At 52.5% G+C, this 21,510-nt stretch overlaps 1 protein-coding gene across 2 annotated transcripts in view; it reads right to left on the bottom strand.

The window, feature by feature from the left end:
* The window catches only part of AJAP1 (adherens junctions associated protein 1), a 123,988-nt gene that overhangs the window by 9,583 nt on the left and 92,895 nt on the right, over positions 1 to 21,510 (bottom strand). Inside the window, exons 3-6 of one of the 2 annotated variants that reach the window (XM_072731104.1) lie at positions 11,053 to 11,140; positions 8,686 to 8,928; positions 6,892 to 7,023; positions 7 to 1,949 (exon numbers count right to left, since the gene is read on the bottom strand). In XM_072731104.1, coding sequence (XP_072587205.1) covers positions 6,951 to 7,023; positions 8,686 to 8,928; positions 11,053 to 11,140 — 404 coding nt within the window. In that variant the 3' untranslated portion in view covers positions 7 to 1,949; positions 6,892 to 6,950. Of the gene's footprint in view, positions 1 to 6; positions 1,950 to 6,891; positions 7,024 to 8,685; positions 8,929 to 11,052; positions 11,141 to 21,510 lie in introns of those variants that run through there. The other variant, XM_072731103.1, reaches the window with a different exon arrangement.

Below are 21,510 nucleotides of genomic sequence, written 5' to 3'. Positions count from 1 at the left end.
CTGTGTGGAAAGAAAACAAGAAGAGATTAAATAGTAGGGAGCCAAGGGCAGGATCAGTCTGTGCAGCCCCTCTGAGCCTCTGCAACCAAGCCCCAGGCTGCTCGCTGGCTTACAGACACCAGTGTCCCCAAGCAGGCAGGGTGTCTGCCAGCCTTAGGCACCAGGAATTGGTGCACATGCGAGGAGTCCCAGGGACCTCGTGCTAATCATAGTAATTGATGAAGGGGCTGTTTCTGCCCACATCAGGAGTGAGCCTGCGCTTCCTAAGAGGGGCTGGGACCACCCCTGCATTAACTATGAGGGCACCACGCACCCCAAGCCTGTGGGACTGAGCGCATATAGCACCACGCTGAGTCCCTTTCCAGCTCCTACCCGCCAAGAGCGCAGGTGCTGCCCACTCCATTTATGGATGGTGGGAAGCAACAGAGTCCATTTCACTCCACTGCTCAGCTGAAGGCTCAGTGAGGCTGGGACTTGGAGAGATTCATGGACTGCATCAGAAAAACCACGTCCTGGGTCTCCCCAAGAGATGATCTTGCTGACAACAGGAAGAAGGTGAGTCACATGTGCCTGCAGGCCAAGTTAGCTGACTGCAAAGGAGGGGTGGCTCTTAACCAGCCCGGGCATAGCCTCAGAAAGTAGGAACCCCAAAGTCTTCCCGCCCCCGTGACAGATCTCAGAGGCCAGCATCTCCCAGAGAGTCAGGGAGCTACGGCTGTTCTGGGCATGGTGGTGGGTGTTGGAGCACGTCACGGCTCAGCCTGGAGGCGCTGTTGCTGGAAGGAGGGGGCATTGTTTCTCTCTGCTGTCACTTGGAGCCCTCTGCACCCACAGTTACAGGAAATGAGGACCTGCAAACAGCATAAAGGGGGGTGACACTGCACCCTCATCTATGCTGATGACACAACTAGAATGGAGGCAACAATTCTAAAATGAAACACAGAAGGACACGGCTGGGGCTCTCGCATCTCCGTAGCACCTCCCGGCACAGCGGCCGGCCTGGCCCCATCCTAGTCATAGGCTGAGCTGAGCACTTCAGAAAACAGGGTCCTACACCCGCCTCTGCTCCTCAGGGTGGGAACTGTGAAGATGGGTTTCTGCAAGCTGCCCGGGAGACTCTGATCATGTGCCCGGCCTCGGCTCATTACCCCTTTTTCAACAGACTAGGGGGTAGGGTTCTTCATCCTGAGTTAAGCCCGTGGGATGATCCTCCCCAAGAATGAGGGCTTCAGGGCACCCAGGCTGGGGCGGGGTGGGGGGCACATCTTCAGGCTTCAGGCTGCAGGAACTCAGACCCCTCTGTACTGGGAGCCTGAGCACAGTCTCCTCCACCTGGGCAGGGGGTGTGGGGGTTCATTTCCTTTCCAGGAACCCTCCTGGTCTGGACACGAAGGCAGGGCCCCTGGGGGCCTCCTCACCTCCAAACGACACATTTGGGCAAGTCCAGGAGGCCTGAATAGAACATCTACTCATCTCTTGTGGGGCTGCCCACTCCACCATGAGTGGGGGGTGGGGGTGTGTCATGTTGTGTAAAGAAACAGGACATCTCACCAGATGGGTGCCACCACCCTCGGCAGCTGTTCTCCAGCTGTGCTCTGCACTTGCTCACCTCCACTTTCTAGGATGGGGTGGGGGTGGGGGTTTAAAAAATGAAGCCATTATAACAGAGAGAGATGTCCCTCCTGTGTGTCTATCTTCATTCTAGTTTTTGGAAAGCTAAGAATTTGGAGACAAATCTTCTATGACTCCACTCATATGAGGTCCTAGAGGAGCAAAAAGCATAGAGCCCGAGAGGAGAAGGAGGCACCAGGGGCTGGGGGAAGGGGTTGGGTTGGGGGGCAGTCGGTGTTTCATGGAGTCAGAGTTTCGGTTTGGGACGATGAGGAGGTTCTGGAGACAGGTGGTGGTGATGGATGCATGATGTCGTGAACGTGCTTGATGCCGCTGTGCTGTTAAAAATGGTTAAAATGGTCAGTTTCACATTATGGACATGTTACCGCTAAAAACTTAAGAAATGTACATCAAAAAAAACATGGAGACACTGAAGCCTGTGCCTGGTGAGTGTCTGGTTTGAGCAGCTGTCCCCTGTCCCAGGACGAGGACGAGCAGCGCCCCCTCCTCACTGGCAGAGGGTCCTGCGTTAGAGCACAGGTCACACTAGCTGCCCCGGGACGGAGGGAGGTTTCCTGCGAGAACCTTGGCAGAGCTGCTTTCTGATCCTTTATTCTGAGCTTAACCAGACAGATGGAGGTGCCAGACGCTGCTTCACCCCTCCCCTCGGGCCAGCCATCTCGTAGGGGGACTTCCGTAGGGACTTCAGTGCTTCTGCCTCTTTGCCCTGCATCCCTTTGCCTCAACGTTCCAGGCAGCTGCCTGGCCTCCGATGGCAAATCTCTGACTCTGTGTCCTTCAGGTTTCTGTGGTTGGTCACCACCCTGGGGAGGCCTTCCTGGATGTCTCTTCCTTTCCTAACTGTGATCTCTATTTCAAGTTTGTCTATTAGAGCGTGCTCTTGTAGGATGAGCTGCACGGGCTCTCACCTGAGTGTGTATGTGCCATGTGTCTCCCCAGCTGTCACAAGTCCTGCGAGGTCCACCTTGGCTCGCTGGGGCTCCAGCTCTGTGCCTGGCCTGGGGCCTTCAGTACTAGATGCAGCTAAGGGAAGAGGCACCTGTGTGGAAGTAGCCTTGTCCGCAGCCCTTGAGACTAAAGCCTGAAATGACCTTCACATGCTGCCTACAGGTGGATTATGACTAGGAGAGCCTCATGCAAGGGTTGACAGAGGGGCCCTTGTGCTGCTCGGGGACAGAGCCTCTTCCAAACCTACAGGCATCTGTCTCTCCCCAAAAATCTCAGGATGAAGGGCAGAGAGAGAAAGAGAGGGAGGGAAGGACAGGGACATGGCTCCAGCCCTGTGCCCTGAATATCCACTTGAAGAGCAGTACTGGCTTCCCGCAGAGGTTCACGGGTTCCCTGTGAGGGGTCCCAACAAGGGTGGCATCGCCCTGATAGGACAGGAGGAGGGCGTGAGGCTACCCTGGCCACCTTCCATGTCTGCCCTAGGTTCCTGCTGCTTGCACTCAGCTCCTGGGAGGGCTTGCGGCTTTCTGTTCTCAAGGCTTGGTGTGTGAACCTCCCAGCTGGACACTGACCCTGATAGGGACCAGAGAGGGACGTGCATCCCAGGCCAGTCGGGAAAGATAGCCAAGAGAACCCCTCCACCCCCACCCCCACGTCCTGGCTGGAGGAACGTGGCGAAGGCGTCCACACCTGGTTCCCGGCCAGAAAGAGAAGCTGCGCCTTGCAAAGTGATCTGAGAGATTGGGATCTGGGATAAATTCTGACTTTGGAGAAACTAGTGCCCTCTGCTGCCTGGAAAGAGATTGTGGGCTTGCCTGGCCCCACCAGCAGCCAACCACATGGTGGGTCCCAGGCTCAAAGATCAGTGACTGCTTTTGCAAAACAATGAACAGACTATGGCAAGAGGGCCCTGGAGCCACTGGCTGCTAGTTAAATTTCTCCGCATCCTGAAAGGGCTACTTTGCCACCAAGTTTGCCTTGCTGCTGGTGCTCAGTTTAGATCAGTTTGCAGAGTGGTCTGCATGCTGCTTGGAAAACAGTGTTCCTCTGAATTGCAAAAGCTGGGTATTCTGTTAATGTATTTTTTAGAACAAAGCGAGAAGGCTCAGGTGCATTTCTCGGGTTTTATTAGTTATGTCTTCAGTGTGTTTTTGAAAATAATAATAAAACATGATTTATTTCTTACTGGCTTCAGATGCGAGAACTTTTATTACTTTTTGGTCTCTGTGGGGAATAAAGTGGCCTTGGCAAATGCAAAGATCTGAACACTAATGAGGTTTTCTGAAGTTTACTTGTTATATGAAAAACGACAGGAAATTAGCCCAAGAGCCAATGGCAGGCAGGTGTCCCCGGCCTTTTTCCACGGAGTATGGAAAAGGCCAGTTTCATGGTGTCACATCCAGAACAGCCGGGTGCCACTCTGGAGGTGGTCTGAGGCACGAATTTGCTGGAATCTACTGTAGAGGCCAAATAGGGAAGACAGGGTGAACACCTGCCCAGATTGGAGTGCTGTGTCCCAGAGTGCAGGCACCACCACCCACCTGCCTGCAGGGAAGCGAACGTGGCCACCTTTGGGTCCCACATGTGTGTGGGGGTTAGCATGAGCCGACAAGATGGTGTGCTAACAAACTGCTATATCATCATTAAAAATGCATTTGCACAGACTTAAAAGCTATGCAAGAGATAAATATCTCCGCTGGCTCTTAAACCTTAATTAAATGTTTTAGTATTAATTGCTATTTATTTAAGGGACAATAAGTACCCTAGTAAATCTGAGCGATCTTCCTGGCCATTCTCCGCTCGATGCTCATGTCCAGGCATTAATTGCAAGAATCAGGGATACTTAGAATCCGAATGCTTTCCTCCCCGTGAGTGATAAACAGTCTGTCCGGCACATGGTGAAGGAATCTTTAAGCATTTATCAAAGGCTAACAAGACTGCGTGGCCTTCCTGTTCTGCATCTGCGGGAACAGGTGGTGGCTGGAGCACCCAGATGTGGCAGCTGCTCAGGGTGGGACTCAGAGTAGGTCCTGTTGGCACTTCTCACCTCCCCAGATGGCTCACCTGGGATCCACAGTGAATGGGTCAAGATGCATCACCTCCTACAAATGGAGGTGGTCCTGAGAGCTGCTGGGGTGAGCTGGCAGGTGGGGTCCAGACACCCCAAGAGGAACGTGGTCCAGGCAGGGCCCACCTACAAGTAGCAGATGGGGAGAGCCCACCAATAGTCCATGGGGTCCTTTGATGCTCTCTGTTGCTAGAAGAGAGAACTGGGACACAAAAGCTTTCTGGAGCAGAAGAGTCAATAAAAGCACTTTTTTCTACTTTTTTTTTTTTTTTTAAGTCAGGGCTGTGGCTCCCTGTTCCAATGTGGATGAGAAGGCTGGTGGCTCAGGCTTTTGGGCACTCCTGTCTATGTGGTTTCTGCCCTGCAGAATTGAGATGAATGTCCCAGGATGTCAACTTACTGGGAAGGCCCATCTTCAGCTGCCACCAACTTTCTTCCCACTTGGGGTTGGGCTGGGTGTGGGACAGGGGACAGAGCCAGGCCACCTGGGGGTGATCTGGCCACACCACTTGCAACCTGACTGACCTCAGGCAAGTCACTTAACTGTTTCATGCCTCAGCTTCCCCTCTGTAAAGTGGCATTTCTGGGAGAACAGTATGAGTCCCTAGATGTAAAGAGTGCTCCATAAGTACCCTCTGAAAGTCCACCTTAGGGCACCTGTCCCCACCTCCACCAGCAGGGGCTCCCTGGAGCATAGGGCATGCCCACCTCCAGGCCATGAGCCTACAGCCCTTGAAAGAAGGGAGCAGAAGCCTCGATGTGCAGGGCCAGATCAATGTCTTATGCTTTTATGCATTTTTAAAATCCTAACAGGGATGCTGGCGACCACCAAGCCATCCTGCAGAGTTTCACCAGGCAGGCGGGAACTCCACTACTAATAAGAAGCTCCCTGTTGCTAGCCTGGTTGGAACTCCAATGGGAGCTCTGTCCCTGGCCTTAATGAGGTGAGTCACATTGAGGAAGTCAGAGGCACGAGCTTCTGATGGATGGGCCATGCAGGTGCATCTGGCCCTTGAATGATCGGGAACAGAGGGCATCCTACCTAACACGCCTGCACAGCCCCAACAAAGGCCTTCAGAGCGGGTAGGGAGGAGTGCTTTCCATTCTAATCTAATCATAGTTCTCTGCCTGATGGCTGAACACCAAGCTAAGCAGGTCATTTTGGCTTCAGGACAGGAAGTGAGGGCTGGAGATTTGATTTGGAGCAAACATTCGATTCATTAGGGCTGGATTAGGACTGACTCGTTGAGTTCTATTTCTGAAAGCCATAGGCTCCTCCAGCTGCCCTCTCCCCCCGGACTCTGAGCTGAGAGCTGGCCCCTGAAGGGGCACACCTGCGCCCCCGGGGAAGCACCTGCTGCCCACTTGGACAGTGATTCCTGCACTGGGAGGCGGGCAGAAGGAAGAAGCAGTATTTTCAGATACTGATAATGTCCTAGAAACCGAGTTCCCTACTCAGGGAAGGGATCTGATGTCACAGAGTATCTGTGGATGAGAAAAAATGAGGATCCTTAGAAAACCCAACGTCAAAAAAGAAAAACAAACCAGAAAGCCCAAAGCCCGGGTTGCCTCTACTGACTGTGCGTCAAGCATGTGCAGTCATGGGGGCGAAATGCTCTTTCTCCCCCCAGCAGCCTGCGTGTTTGGAAGATTTGGTGCAGAAGAAAGCAATTTAACGTTAGCATTAAAGTTAATATCACTGAAAGCAAACCAAATGTTCCTATCCAGCAGAGCGTGGAAAATTCATCCTGTTTTGGTGCCGGTCCCTGGCTTCAAATTAGTAGATGTCTCAACTCTTTGCTTTCTTCCTTTATCATTTCCCTTCTTATCTCTTATTTTTATATCCAAAATTGTATTTTAATTCTCCCCCACGCCCTCCCCGCCGATGTAGAGACATCCGATGCAGGTGTGATGCCTGCCGGCGCAGCCACTGCCCTGGTCTTGCCTGCTGAGAGACTGGGTTTCTCTGCCAGTGGCCAGCCACACAGGCCACACAGGCTGGGGCCTTCCTTGGGGCCAGTCCTCTGTGTCTGTCCCTCCCTCCCACCGGGGCATTTCTAACAAGTGCAGCAGAGAGACCACAAGCCCAGCTCTCCGGCTCACACTCTGGACGGCAGCACTATTGGAATTCCATCTGCCATGTGGAGAAGGGCTCCCAGGTGTCCCAGAGTGAAGGCAGGGATGGGGAAGGTGAGGCAAAGGGGGGAAAAAATCAATCAATGTCCAGAAAAAGAGGTACATACCATAAAACAGACACATGGCGTCTGCCCTGCCCCCAGGAGGTAAACAAGACTTCGGCCAGTCAGCAGGAGATCTCAAACCATTTCTCAGACACAAAGGCCACAGGAATAAGATGTCGATCAGAAGAAGAGGGTCTGCAGCAAGCAGAAAAATGGGCTTGCACGTGTTGGTACGGGGCACCCGACAAGCAGGTGGGCTCAGACCTGCTGCCGAAAACTGTCTTCTTGAGCCAAGAAGAACCCAGGAAGGCCAAGCTCCGTGTGGACCCACTGGCCTCCGGCAGGAGGCAAACCCCCCCGCCGCCCTCCGTGGCTAGCTCACTCTCACGTCCACCCTAGAAGGCCTTGGAGGACACAGAACCTGAGGGAGCCATGCACAGAAGGAAGCTGGCACTCCAGATTTTAGTTTTTTAATTTATGAACATGCACAAAGTTTGGGGTTTCCACTTCCGAGGATAGAAATGCCACCCACTTTCCTGCACATTATGGAGTGGGCAGGCCTGACTTCTGAAGCGGCTACCCTGTAACTGGTCACCTTTGAGACCTAAGCTCCCCTCTCCAAAGGCCAGTGAAAGTCAACAGTGCATCACGTCAGGCCAAAAAATAAGAACCTATTCCATCCGATGCTTCGGAACCAGGGCTACAAGCACCAGCTGTGCCCACCTTGCAGTGGACAGGGCAAGGCCAGAGGGGGACAAATGGAAACAACAATGCCCCTTGGTAACCCACTCCCCACCCCAAAACCGAAGCCTTGGCTGGCCAGCATCCATATCCAAACCGACACACACGCACTCAGTGAAATGGTCTGAAAATCCTTTTGCCAGTTCTCTGCTAACTAGGCCTTCTGGAAGGCTGGGGTGGAACCAAGGTGCTCCCCAAATGTTGCTAAGTAAAAGCCACGTGGGCTGGAGGGACAGTCCCAAGAATCCTGCTCTCCAGTCTCCTCGGCTGGGAAAGGACCATCTCGGGGAGTACTACAGAGTCCAGTGTGGAGACACAAGCGGGGGAGCCTAAGGAAGGCCCCGTCTCACAGCCAGGACAGGTGCCTGTGAATGACGGGCAGCACAGCCAAACGTCACCCTGAGTCTCCTCGACCTTGGTTCTGGGAGGCAAGCTTTGGGTCCCTTTGGGCATTTATCCCTAGCTGCTGCTAGGTCCACCTGGTTTCCTACTGGTTTCTTCCTAAGATTTTTAAGTGGTTGTTGTTTAAATTTACAAAATGATACATATGTGCATGCTCCCTTAAAAAAAAATAGCTTATTGATATTTTAATCTAATTCTGGATAAACCTCGGAAGCTGACTCCAGGGTTTCTTAAATGTTCCCAGGGATGGTTTTCGGGTCATGTCTTCTTTGAAGGATTACACATGATTAATAAAAAAAAGCATTTAATAACCAGGAGTCTGGTTGGTATTTGATATTTTTGCTAGATGCGCCGCTGACATTTTATTGCTGGGCGTTCAGAGAGACGGACGGGTAGTGTGTCGATATCAGAAGGCCCAGCGCTCCAGGCTGGCATCACGCCTGCCCAGCCTCCACCCCAGGGTGTCCAGGGGGTGGGGGGCTGCCTGTCTCCTCCCCAAGTGTGGAGTCTGAAGGTCAACGCTGGCTGCTCCGTTCTGTCTCTGGGTGCCACACACCTTCTGTTTGCCCGCCCCTCTCGTTTCACTAGAGGAGCTGTGTCCCTTTGCTCGCCCCTCCCTGCCCTGCAGAAACACGTGAAGGATGCCCCCCACTGGTCAACAGGGCCCCTGCGACACTGCTGTGGCCCCGGGGTCTGGCCCAGGCCTGAGCTTACCGGTTCCCGTTAAATGTGGATTTGTACTCCCCGGTCGGGTGCAGCGTCTCGTCGGTGTACACGGGCACAGACGCCCGGACACACTCGTGGGAGCACTGGAGGGTCTCGTTATAGGCCGTGAATATGTCCAGGCTGCTGGGCACCCGGGCAGGGGTGAAGTCCGTCAGGTTCTGGCAGCTTTCCTCCTGCTGGTTGATCTTCCGCTGGTGGCTATTCCTACGCGTGTTCCCGCTTTGGGCACAGCTGGTGACAGAGAAGTCGGGGTGGGGGTGCAGTGGGCAGATGCCAGAACCCGGCACTTAGACCATGGGACCTTTGTCTCCAAGCATTAATTATTCGTCATTTAATATTAAATGGTAATTCCCAGCCTCTTCAGAAAGATCAACCACAATCAAACAATCAGTTCACTCCCTCTCTCTTTCTCTTTTTTTGTTAATAAAATTTGAATTTTAAGTGTGGCCATTATTGTGGGACAGATTATGAGGGAAGTGTCTCAGCTGTGTTCTCCCAGGGATGAGGCCTTGTCTGGCCAAATGATGTCAGCCAGGCAGTGGTGCTGACTCAGTTTCCCCATGAGCTGATGGGTACTGGTGGGGCTGGTCTGGTGGTTCATTCTGGAATGGACTGTGTAACTATCTTTGGGGAGAATTATTAAGTGGGGAGCCCTGCCTCCTCAGCCCCGCCCCTGCCCACGTCCCAAGTTGGAAATGAAAGTGGATCGTCCACCCTTCACTGGGTGATGTCCACCTGCTGTCAGTCTATGGAGAGAACTGTCCTGAACACCCTATGGATACTTTCCTGATCCTCTGGACCACAGAGGCCACCCAACACCACCAAGGATGGACACGGAACCCCACCCTCATCAGCCACGGGAGCTGAGGGAGGAAACAATGGGGGACCTCTCCCACTCACTTCCAGCAAGTCACAAGAATGAGTCCCATCCCCATGGAGGAGGGCAGCTAGAAGGAAATCTGGGGTGCCCCCAGTCTGGGGACCTAGCTCCCCTTCTCCCCTGCCCCACTGTGCTCAGAGTCAATGCAGAAGGAGGGCCGTGTGTGGCAAGGGTCCATGAGCCCATCTTCCTGTAAGTCATGGACATGCCCTGTCTCAACCTTCCAGTAAGAGGAGAGCTGCTTCCTGGTCCAGAAGCCCCACCCCATAAACAAAGGTGGAATGATCAATGCAAAAGCCAGGGGAGCCCCCCCAAGGTCATGAACCCCCTCATCCACTGCCTGGGTTGGCCTCCTCAGAAGAGCTCTCTGAGGCTTCGCTGCAAACCCAAATGTGGGAAACCAAGAGGGAGCTGGCCCGCCTGTCACACTGCAAGTGTCCCCTCTGAGGTCCATCAGGATGATCGATGGAATTTGTCCTGCCGCACATCCCCCTGGTCCTAGGCTCCAGAGTCCCTCCTCCGGCCCGCTGGCCGGCCTCTGCCCAAGACGCCCTGCAGTGGCAAGCGGAGTGCTGTCCTCATCACCTGTCCTGGAAAATTCCCCAGGCCCCGGCTTTGCTGGCCTTTGGGAGGCCTCACTGGTTTGCTCTGAGGTCTGTTTTGAGGTTGTGCCAATCCCTACCCTCCCACCTTCACTAACTCTGGGGACTGGCTTTCTCTCAATCCCCATTATCTGGACCCTCGGGGCAGCTGCCACCCATCAGCCCCGTATGGTTTCCTCTCAACACCTGCCGGTGACAGGGGGATCATTTGGGTGTATTATTCTACGAGGGACTTGGAGCTTTGATGCTAAATGGAGACACATTTGCTGGAGGAGTGGCTGCAGGCAGATGGGGCCTCAGAGGTGTGTGTGCAGCAGGGTCACCCAGCAGGGCCCCGGTGTTCCCAGGGGTGTAGCAGGTGTGTAAACCTAGCAAGGCCAACCTCAAAGTAGGCCAATTTCCAGGAGGAAATAGGCAAAGACAGGCTCCCTGGAGCAAAGCAATAACCTAGTTCAGTAGACACGGAGCGGCTGCAAGAGGAAGGAAGGGTTCCAACTGAGCACTGCCGCCTGGACAGCCGGGGGCAGCGAGAGGTGGGTGCGGACCCGCTGGGGCTGCTGGGACTGGCTGGGCGGCATGGAAAGGCATGAGCGAATGCAGCCACTGGCTTCAGGAAGAGGAGCACCTGCTGCCCAATGAGGAGGAGGGAGCTAGGCTCGCTCACATCCTGCACACAAACCCCACATTCAGAGGATGCTCCCCAAGGTGTCTCAAGAGCCAGAGCTGCACCCCATTCTCTGGCCCAAATGAGAAAAACAATGCCCTGGGATGCAATGGGGCCCAGGTTTGAAAAGTAGGAGACTCTCTGTGCACACTTCCCCAGGAGCCCCCCACAGCCCCCATTTTCAGCCCAGAGGGGCTGAGGAGCCTTACCAGTTTTTTAAGACAAGAGTTGTAATCAGAGCAGCTATGACCATGATGAGGGAGACAGTGATGGTGATAATCTGATGAACAGCCAGACCTGGAAAAAAGGAAGGAGGGGGGCAGCCATGAGACCAGGGCAGGAGACAAAGGAGCCCAGGAAGGGCAAGGGTCTTTCTTCCTTAGAGCAGGTCCTGGCAGGTGCCCTGGGTACCAGGACTGCTCTCACCTGGAGTCCAGGAAGAGAGCCCCAGCCTCAGCATCTCTTGGCTCCCCAGCTATGACCTAGCCCATAGGCAGCTGTGTCCTTTCTTGCAACTGCCAAGCTCCTCACCTGGCCCAGGTAAGCTCTGGCTGAGGCATGCCCCCAGGACCTCATACTTCCTTTGTTTCCTCCCACCTGGGTAAGTTCTCGATTCTGAGCACCAGGCCTTTGAGGGGACACAGGAGGGACCAGGGCAGCCCAGGATTTATTGGGAAGGTAAGGGAGAGGGGTCATGGGTTGACTGACCCCCTGGCAGACCCAGGAATAACTGGATCACTGGGCAATGTCTTCCTCTTTCCAGAGTCCCCTCCAAGATGCTCATAGCTTGGTGATGTTCCCAAAATAAAAGACCCAGGCCTAGAGACTCATACTTTCCAAAGGCCCAGAAAAGGATCTGCAGTGGGGCCTCACTGCCCTGTGTCTGCAATGTGTGTATGCATGGGGTAGGAGGAGCAGGGGTGCCCTGGGGGGTGAGGAGTGGAAACAGCAAGTCAGAAACAGAAAAAGGGCAGCCTGAGCCCCACCTGAGAGCTGTCTGCTAACCACAGACAGGGGTAGCAGAGGACCCGGATTCCCTCCCACCCTCTCCCTCTGCCCCCACCCCCCTGCACTATCTTCCACTAACCACAGATGCAAGTGGTAGGAGGTAAAGCTCCTACCTCCGGTCTCCCACCCGAGACAACACACCTGTCACATCCTTCTTGGAACACGGACACAGGGGCATGCCCAGCGGACTCACTGGTCCAAAAAAGCCACCTGCAAAGGCCCTGTTCTCTGATAAGAAGGAGCCCTACCTGAGGAGCTGGACCATAAAGGTCCTGGGGGTTCTGCAGCGAGCCCTGCAAGTGGCAGCACCCTGTCCCACGGAAACATTAATTTCTCCATGTTCAAGCACTTGGGATGTGTAAGCACTTGCCTCTGTCCACCTCTGGAGTCTACCTGCAGAGTCCCGCCCATCACCCCCGAAGAACCCAGCAGGTTCTGGGGTGAGAACAAGGAGCATGCAGGTCCCAGTGTGGAGGATTTCAGAATATAAGGTTTTTCTGGCGGTCTCCCAAGGACACAGGCTTGCAAACAGATGTTACCTCTCTACTGAATATGATCCTCGTGGGGGAAATTGCTAATAAATGATTCAAAGTTGGCATGACCAGAAAACAAGCTTTCTCTTCCTGTTTGCCTATCTTCTGGACTATTTCTGTTTGTCATGAGGGATTCCCATCCTGAGCCCACAGCATAGGCACCACGAGGGAAACTGGAGAAGGCACATGAATGTAATGGAACTCCCTTCATTTATTCTTTTATCCACTAATTCAAGAACCAGTTATTGAGCACCTAACTGCATGCCAAGCAGCATCAGTTTTGACCAACTAAGCCACAGTGCCCCCTTCTAGGGAGCAGCTGCACTAGTGCCCATTTTCTAAAGTGGCAGCCTTCACTGCTGGTTCTAGCCAATGGCTGAACATACACATGTGCCCAAGTTGTGACACCTGCAATAAACCTCTGGGCCAGTTTGCCTTCTCATATAAGACTGCAAATCAGCTTTCCAATGGGATTGATAGCTAGATATGCCCCAGGGATCACCCTCAGTCTCATTAACAATGCACTACCCACCAGCCTCAGTGACCCCAACTATTCAGCAGCTTCCCCAACACCCAACTAAGACCTTGTTGGCAGAGGAAGGGTTGGAAATGACGGTGATGGTGATGATGGTGGCGTTGATGGTGCTGGTGATGGTGGTGGTGGTGGCGGTGATGATGGTGATGATGATGGTGCTGGTGATAGTGGTGGTGATAATGGTGATTATGGTGATCTCAGACATGCTCAGTAACTGTAACAATTGTCAGATGTGCATTGTCCAAATTATTCCTGGTAACAGCTCTCAAAGGGAGACACTGTCATCATCCATTATGGAAGCAAAAATTATGTGGCCCCCTTGGTGTAAATTCCTTGGATCACACAGGATCTGCTGGCTCAAAGCCCATACTAAGAGCAGTAGTGTATAATACGATTCTGAGCTCAGCCTTCACTTCTGTTTTTGCTCTGACCTTCTTTAATCTCAGTTTGGGCCTCTTTCTTCCAAGGCGGAGGCTGGCACCTCTCCCATCTACATTCCTGGGGGAGAGTAAGCTTCTACATCACAGAGGCAGGTTCGAGCCTCACCACCTCCTCCATGGATAGACCCCATGGGAAAGGCTCCAGGCCCATGCCAAAAGCTTCTCAGTCATTTGTTGGCAGGTTGTACCCCAGTCTCTGAGTCTTCATTTCTTGGGCTAAGCCTTCCATCTTCTAGGTCAGGAGAATTCAACTTATGGAGACTGGCAATGTGGAAGTACACACTGAGTGGGTGAGCCAAGATGGGCAGTGGGGGTTGGTTCAACTGCTAGGGTGGGCTCAGCTGAAGGCACTGAGAGGCCCCAGCACCTGCAGGACCACAGGAGGCCCAGGGCACTGCCAGATTTTGACCTCTTATCTTTTTACTATGGGAATTCTTTTGGGTTGAGTATCTGCAGTGGCTAATGCCCTTGGAAGTTAGAAGTTCCATGACCAGCTGAATCCTAGATGTTTGCTTGCCTCCCATTTCCCCTGTGGGTGAGGTTGGGAAAGCACTGCCTCTCCTCATCTGCTAGATGTAAGAAACTGAGGCCTGAGGGCAAGACAGTGGGCTCAAGGGACTCTCTCCCTCCCTGATGACTCTCAGAATGGAAGACCAGCTCTTTGCCTGAGGTCCTCATAAGTCCCTGCGGCTCTGTAAGAAAGGAGCATCATCATCATCATCTTCAAACCCACCCGTAACCCCGCACACAATCTAATGCAGTCTCTCACAACTGTAGCTGGGTGACTTATTACATGTATAACTGAAAAGTAGAAAATAAAAACCGGGGCAACAGGGAAAAGGGTAATGATATAACCCTAAAGCTTGCCTTCTTCTGGAGGCCCTTCTGCCTTCGGTACAGAACTCCTCCATAGAACTCACCAAATTAAATTTTGGAGGAAATGATAAGTGGGTTAATAACTAGCCAGGATCATCTGCTATGCTTTCTAGAAGGACTTCTTTATGCCAGGTACCTTGCCAAGCCTTCACATGTGATCAATCTAATCCACCAGCATCCTGCACTTTTGCACCTGCCTCACCGATGAGGAACCTGATGCTGAGGAGTAAAGTGACTTTCCCATCATCATTTGGCAGACCCAGGATGAGAGACAGTTCTCTGCTCTGGAGCCTTAGAGAAAATCAAATATCTAATACCAAACAGACCCATCTGTAGCTACATTCTGGTCATGGAGCTAGCTAGAGGCAAACATCTGACTACTTCTTACATACTTTACTTGCAAGGCAAACTGCCTTATGCTTCAATGCCTTCCCATGCGTTTTGATGGGCTCTTGGGCTCATGCATAAAAGATCAATAGCTATGTAAGAAGAGCCCATAGACCCCATTCTTATGATGGTTTAACAAGGATCAGGCCTTGTGACATGTGGCAAGAATGACACTGGTAAGAAGCAGGTAGGAAGACAGAAAAACCATAAGGATGCCTCCTCACTTCCTCTTTCTGGGAGACCGGCTACTAAGGAGAGAACAGGACAGCAGTGAGCAGTGGTGTCCTGTTTCAATCATCTGCCCTGTCACTGAGTCCTCCCCAAATGCCAGGAGTCCTTTCTTCATCTGTATAAATCCCTTAAGTCTTTCCATGGATGCTGAGTAGGCAAACCTTGCCATTAAGGGCCAGAGAATAAATATTTTAAGGCTTTGTGGCAGTATGGTCTCTGTCGCGACTTCCCAATCCGGCCATTACGGGGCAAGAGCAGCCACGGACAACATGCAAACAAGAGGGTGGCTATGTTCCAATAAAACTATTTACAAAACTAGACAGCAGCCGGATTTGGCTCACAGGCTATAGTTTTCTGGCCTCTGATTTAGGTGAACAGCTGAGGGTGGTTTGTCTTATAAATTAAGTAGAATACATATGTATTTTGAACGATTGGTTAAGGCTGGAACTCAATCTTCAAACCTTTGGTTCCCAAGATTAGAACATTCACACCCCATCATCAAAGGTTTACTGAATTCTGAGAATTTTACTGGCCACTGCCAAGGTGATTTCAAATATAGCCACGGGTCCATCTTAGCAAGCTGGACCATAACAATCAGCAACGGGCAGCTTTGCCCTGCTGGGTTTGTGATGTGAGGTTGGCCTGACCACAGATCATTTTGTGTGACAGTTTCCTTGAGAACTCAATTAGACAGGATTCTTGATTTTTGGAAACCAAACTCCAGGGAGAATTTCAACAATTAAGTCCAAGGACCCTTAGAAATATTTCAGCTACAGGTCTTACAATTTTCTCCATTGGCTGAAAAGGAGCTGCATTTTGCCAAAAGACAAGAATGTTCAGATCTCAGAATTGGTGTGTCAAGAGGGACTTCAGCCTACTGGCTTTCCCTGCCCCACGAAAATAGCAGGGTTCTTGGGAGGTTATCTCCCCAGCTTCACTCCTTCCTCACTAATTTCTCCCGATAGTCCCACCTTAAATAGTGTTTCCTCAGGTCAGGTCCCCTATGGCCATTACTCAGCTCAGGCAGGAACATCTGTCCCACAAACCCTACTGACTCCCGGCAAGGCAATCCTTGAACAGTATCTACACCAGCTGTCAGGCAAGCTGTAATCGGGAGAACCACGAGGTCACCTTAAAGAGAATGTACACTCTAACCCCCAAGAAAGGGAAGAAAACACAAACTTTCTCCTCTCCATTTACAAGGTCAATACTGAATCCATCTTCAAGTTCTTTGCAATTCAGACTCGGTCCCAGAGTGCAGAGCATACTGTGTGGGGGTCCTTGCTTCCCCTTCCTGACAGGTGTTATTGTTCCTGCTAATTTAGGGGCTCTTTCTGCTCCTGGTAATTGCCACTGTATACTAATGTGCTAGGAATCAGCTGCCATCCAGATAATGAAAAATTATACCTGGAATAATGGATGGGGACAGATGGATTAGCAAACTCTGCATCAATCAATAGGGCTTTTATGGTTATATTTGTGGTGGTTTGTAATAAGATCAGGCCCTGGAGATTGATGTGGAGTTGGTAATCCATCTCTGAGTCTGGAAGACTTTCTCATTAAATGAGGCTGAATCAAACATGGGCCACTGTCCATGGCAAAAACAAACCCTTCCAGGGCCTTCTTTCCTAGCACTTGAGGAGTGGTACAGTTGGACGAAGGCAGAACGATGGCCCTGGAATTTGCTGAGCTAAACAAATGGATGACATATCTTTGTCAACAGTAGCTCATTTTACAAGCAGGGATCTCATGTGCCAGCACTGTGGGAATGAAGAACAGATGACCAATGGATCCAAGGACATCTGTCTTCAGGGGCTTGATAGGTGAGAGGTGACAGGGGGTTCCCAAAGTACAGGGGGTTCCCAAATCCCACTGTAGAAACACCATTGCTTTTCCACAAAGGCTGAAGACATGGACTCCACAGCACATCTTTGACAGTCTCTGGGAACACGATGAAGCTCGCAGCATCCACTGCAAGACTGGTGAGAGGTGGCCCTGCTTTTCTGAGTAGGAGGCACTCCACGGTTTGGGCTCATTCTGAGGCACTTGGCCGCCTCCTGGGGTGGGAGAAGGCTGCTCAGGGAAAATGTGTCTTCCAAAACCAGGGTGTCCTCAGAGATCAGGGCTTCTCACTTTTGTGGTGGGGACACAAGGAGCATGCCATCTTCTGAGTGACCCTACAGAGCATTGCAAGTGGTAGGTGATGGGGGAGCCTGAAACCAGGACTCCATGGAGATAAAGTTGCCTCTTGTTAGAAATCTCTCCAGCTTAGGGCAGGACCACCCCATACAGAAAGAGAGCCACACTCTGGAAACAGCGGTGCTAACAACTCATGATAACACGGTGAAGGTGAGTCCTCGAGCAATCAGCCCAAAGGACCCAAGTCAGACTGTCCTCAGCCAGGGACATCTGGCCATGTCTGGAGACATTTTTTTTTTTTGTGACTACACAGGGGTGAGGGGGTCCTACCAGCATCTAGTGGATAGAGGCCAAAGATACTGGCATATGTCCTACAACGCATGGGACAACCCCATAGAAGGAATGATCTGGCTCAAAATGTCAACAATGCTGAAGTTCTTCACTAATGAAAGAGATGCATGAATGACACCAGGAAACAGGTGTCCCCATCCTAACCTGGTCACACCATCCAAACTGAGTTGCCAGAACACCATCACTGTGGTAGCATGTGGTTAGTGGCTCAGACATGTCCCCATCACACCTTACATGGCCACAGAGACTGAGATGGGATCCTCTGCCCATCATGCCTCCTGTGCTCCCTCCAGCTACTTCCTTCTTAGTAGCAAATGAGGCTGGGGGAGGCATACAGGACTGATCCCCTGCTGCGGCTATGAGTTGGCCATGTAAGGAAGTCCTATGCATCTTATAGTAGTGGGTGTCCAACTGGTTTGGGCGAATTACCCACAGCCTCATGAAGTGGGTGCAGAGAGCTCCCCATCTCCACATGGAGGCTAGGGGACTTTCTCAACACTGCATAGTGTAATTTGGGAGGTCCCCAAGACCACTTTCAGGTTCAAGAATTCACTCAAGGATTCACAGAATTGAGCTGTTACGCTCAGTTTTGGTTTACTACTGTGAAAACACACATATTAAAATCCACACTGGGAAGAGGCGTAGGGGGCAGAGTGCAGAAGAGACCAGGTGTGAGCCTGTAGCCCTCCTCTCCTGGTGGAGGAACGTGGGCAGCCCTGCTCCCACCAGTGATGATGTGTGACACCATGCACAGGATGTGGCCAGCCAGGGAAGCTGCCCTGAGCCCAGGCATCCAGGGTCTCTGCTATGGCTTGGTCACGTCAGAATGGCTGGTCTTCACCCCAGCCAGACGAGAGGTAGAGCAGACACCCTGCAGCCCAAGGCCTCTACTGTCAGTCCCACTAGTAGTGCAGACTATCTGGTAAACCAAGATACTCCTATCAAGCAGGAGATTTGGAGGACTTACAGTGACCTCCTGGGAGCCAGGGTCAAGGTCATTTCTCTGAGCAAGGTTAACCCTTCCCTGCACATATAGCTAAGGCCCAGGAAACCCAGGACTCAAACCCCAGAAGTCTTCCTTTGGGGCCCGTGCCTTTAGCGGCTCCCCTGCACCACCCACTAGAGAACAGAGGCCCTTTCTCCAAAGGGGGATGGCCTGTGGCCATGCCACTGTGAGTGTGAGAGAACGTAGGGCTTGTTGTGCACACCTCTCTGACTATGGCTCCCAAAGGGACTTGAAGTGAGACTCAGGCCCCTGATATGAGGCCCCACCAATGCTATCCCATCCTAGGTTGGCCACATCCAGGGGCCAATTCCTCGGATGATGAGAACCATCTCTGCATTCGGAGACTCCTCTGAATTTTAGAGCCTAGTGAGGAGGCAGGGAGCTAGGGACCAAAAAGATCACACAGTGGCCAGGCCAAACACACTGAGATCCCCAGAGAGTTTGGGGAAACTCCATTCGCTGCCAGGAATGTGGTTCTCACTTTGGGGTTGATCTGTGTCTCCCCCAAAACTCACATGTGGAAGTCCTGACCCCTGCTGCCTCAGAATGGGACCTTATCTGGACATAGGGTTGTTGCAGACTCAGTTAAGATGAGGTCATGCTGGGGTCAGTGGCCCTAATCTAGTATGACCAGTGTCCTTATAAAAAGGGGAGATTTGGAGACACTCACTCCCACAGGGACAAGATCAGGTTCCCCTCTATCAGAGCCCATGAAGCACCAGAAGCCGGGAGAGGCTTGAGCATCCTTTCCCGTAACCCTATCTTGCTCTCATTTCTGGCCTACAGATGCAATAAGGCAGTAAATCTCTGTTGTTGACACCACCAACTCTCTGGTAAGCTGTGATGATGGTGCGAGGAACTGAACACATCTGAGCGGAAATGCTTCGTAGGGACCCAGGAACCTGGGGGGGGGTGGTCAGTTAGAGCCACAGAAGCCCATGGCCCTTACAATACTTTGCAAAACCAGGCCCCACCTCACAGCTGGATTCAACCAGTCTTGAGACAGCCGGCATCAGCCCCTGGGAGTCCAGACCCTGGACAAGTGACCTGGTCTCCCTGTAGTGGGATGGATAGCATCACCCTCCTGACCCCGAATTCAGGTCCACCTGTCCAACCTCAGAATATGATCTGATTTGGAAAAAAGCTCTTCATCGATTTAATTAATTACCTAAGGATCTTGAGATGAAATCATCCTGGATTTAGGGTGGACAGTCAATGAATGGCTGGTGCCCTTACAAAACCTCAAGGGGGACACAGAGAGACATGGAAGAAACCCATGTGACTGCGATGGGGGCGTGGAGGCTGCCATAGAGGCTGGAGGCGTGAGGCCACCAGCCCAGGGCCGCCAGCAGCCACCAGAAGCTGGAGAAAGCAGACAGGACCCTCCCCTAGAACCTTCGGAGAAGGCATGGCCCTGCTGGCACCTTTCTTTCTGCTTCAGTCCTCCAGAACCTTGAGAGGATAAACTTCTGTCATTACAAGACCTCGGCTATGGGACTTGGCCCTGGCGGCCCCAGGAGATCTGTATACTTGCTTTGCCTCACTCGACTCCTCTGCAAATAAGATCCCAGGAGAATTTATTCAGAGGATGAGGAAACATCGTTAGCCACATGGCCGGGCACAGTAGGCCTCAGTGGGGGCAGGTGTCCTTCCCCGGTGGCCATAAGGAGGGCCTCTAGAAGCTCTGCTTCTGCCCCCGCCAGCCCCCACACATGCACAGATCTGGGGCAGGGTGGCAAATGGGGTTGAGGTTTGCATCTCTCCCACTCCCTGGGGTCGCTGACACCACACTGAGTAGAAAAGCCTTGAGGCCGAGGTCAGAAAAGTGGCTGAGGGCCAAATCCAGCCCACCATGTGACTTGGTAACTAAGATTTTAGTGGCATAGGGCCACATGAGATTAAATGTCTGAGACTGCTCTTGTGCTACCAGGGCAAGATTCACTCGTGTGGCCCAAAAGCCTAAAATATCCTATCATTTCCCCTTAGGAAAGAGTTGGGGACCCCTGCCCTAGAGGACCCCCGGGAATTCCACGGTAGATGCTGCTGTGTGTGCCTGGCGGGGATGGGGTGGGGGCAGCTGGGGAGAGGGTGGTCTGGCCCTCCGTGACCCTGCCCACCACTTATCTTGGGGCCTCTCCCACCGCAGGACTGCACACACACGGTCACCCCTCATGGAAGAGGGCACAGGCTAGATGAGCACTTCTGAGCTGAATTTAACAGCTAGGAGGAGGGTTACACACGGAGGCCAGGCCCTGTCCATCTGCCCTCGGACTCACATTCCCGGGTCAGCAGTGACTGGAATGCTGAAGCGGGGCCCAGGGAACAGGCCTTCCGCCTTGGGCCCTGGCAACCTCAGAGGCTGGGTCAGACCTGCTCGTTCACAGGCAGCATCGCTTCTGAGTAGAAAGGCCAGTCCTGCGTGAACATAACCCCTCGGAGAGGATGAGATTCTCAACTTCAGGAGCTTTGAAAGCACGAGCACCAGGGCTTCTTTGGCCCTCCCCTGCCTCTACCTCTGCCCTGCATCATTTGCTGCTCCCTCCCTCCCACTCACAGGCATGGACACACGGGCACACACGCATATACATGCTTGCATATATGTACACACGGGCACACTTGGGCACACATGCATACATACATGCACACACAGCCACACATAGGCACCACATGCACACATACACACAGGAACACATGTGCACACATTTACACACTCATGCATGCACCCACAGGCACACATGTGCATGCACACACTCCCCGCATGTACACAAGGCACAATGCACCACATGCATGCACACATGGGCACACATATACACACGTACACACACAGGCACAAATGCACTCAGGTGCACCCATGCACACACTGAATTCACTGCTCATCTCATTCAAGAACAGACGCTGCCGATATTCAGCTTTGAGCTCAGTAGCCAATATGGAAATGACCCACTTCTTTCACTTAACTCCCAAGCACGTTGGATATTTCAACAAAGGATGGCAGGCGAAGAAGGAGTGTGCAGGGGAAGCCAGCATTGCTCCACGCTAAGGAGATGTTGGGGGCTGGGGAGGGACACCCCCGTGGTGCCCATCAGCCAGCCCTCCTGACCCACAGAGAGGCTTCTGCTATGAACACACCATGATCCGTGGGCACGGGCCCAGTGGCTGGG

The sequence above is a fragment of the Vulpes vulpes genome, chromosome 12 (genome assembly GCF_048418805.1).
Source record: "Vulpes vulpes isolate BD-2025 chromosome 12, VulVul3, whole genome shotgun sequence".
NCBI lineage: Eukaryota > Metazoa > Chordata > Mammalia > Carnivora > Canidae > Vulpes > Vulpes vulpes.
This window is presented reverse-complemented; position numbering and strand designations above follow the sequence as displayed.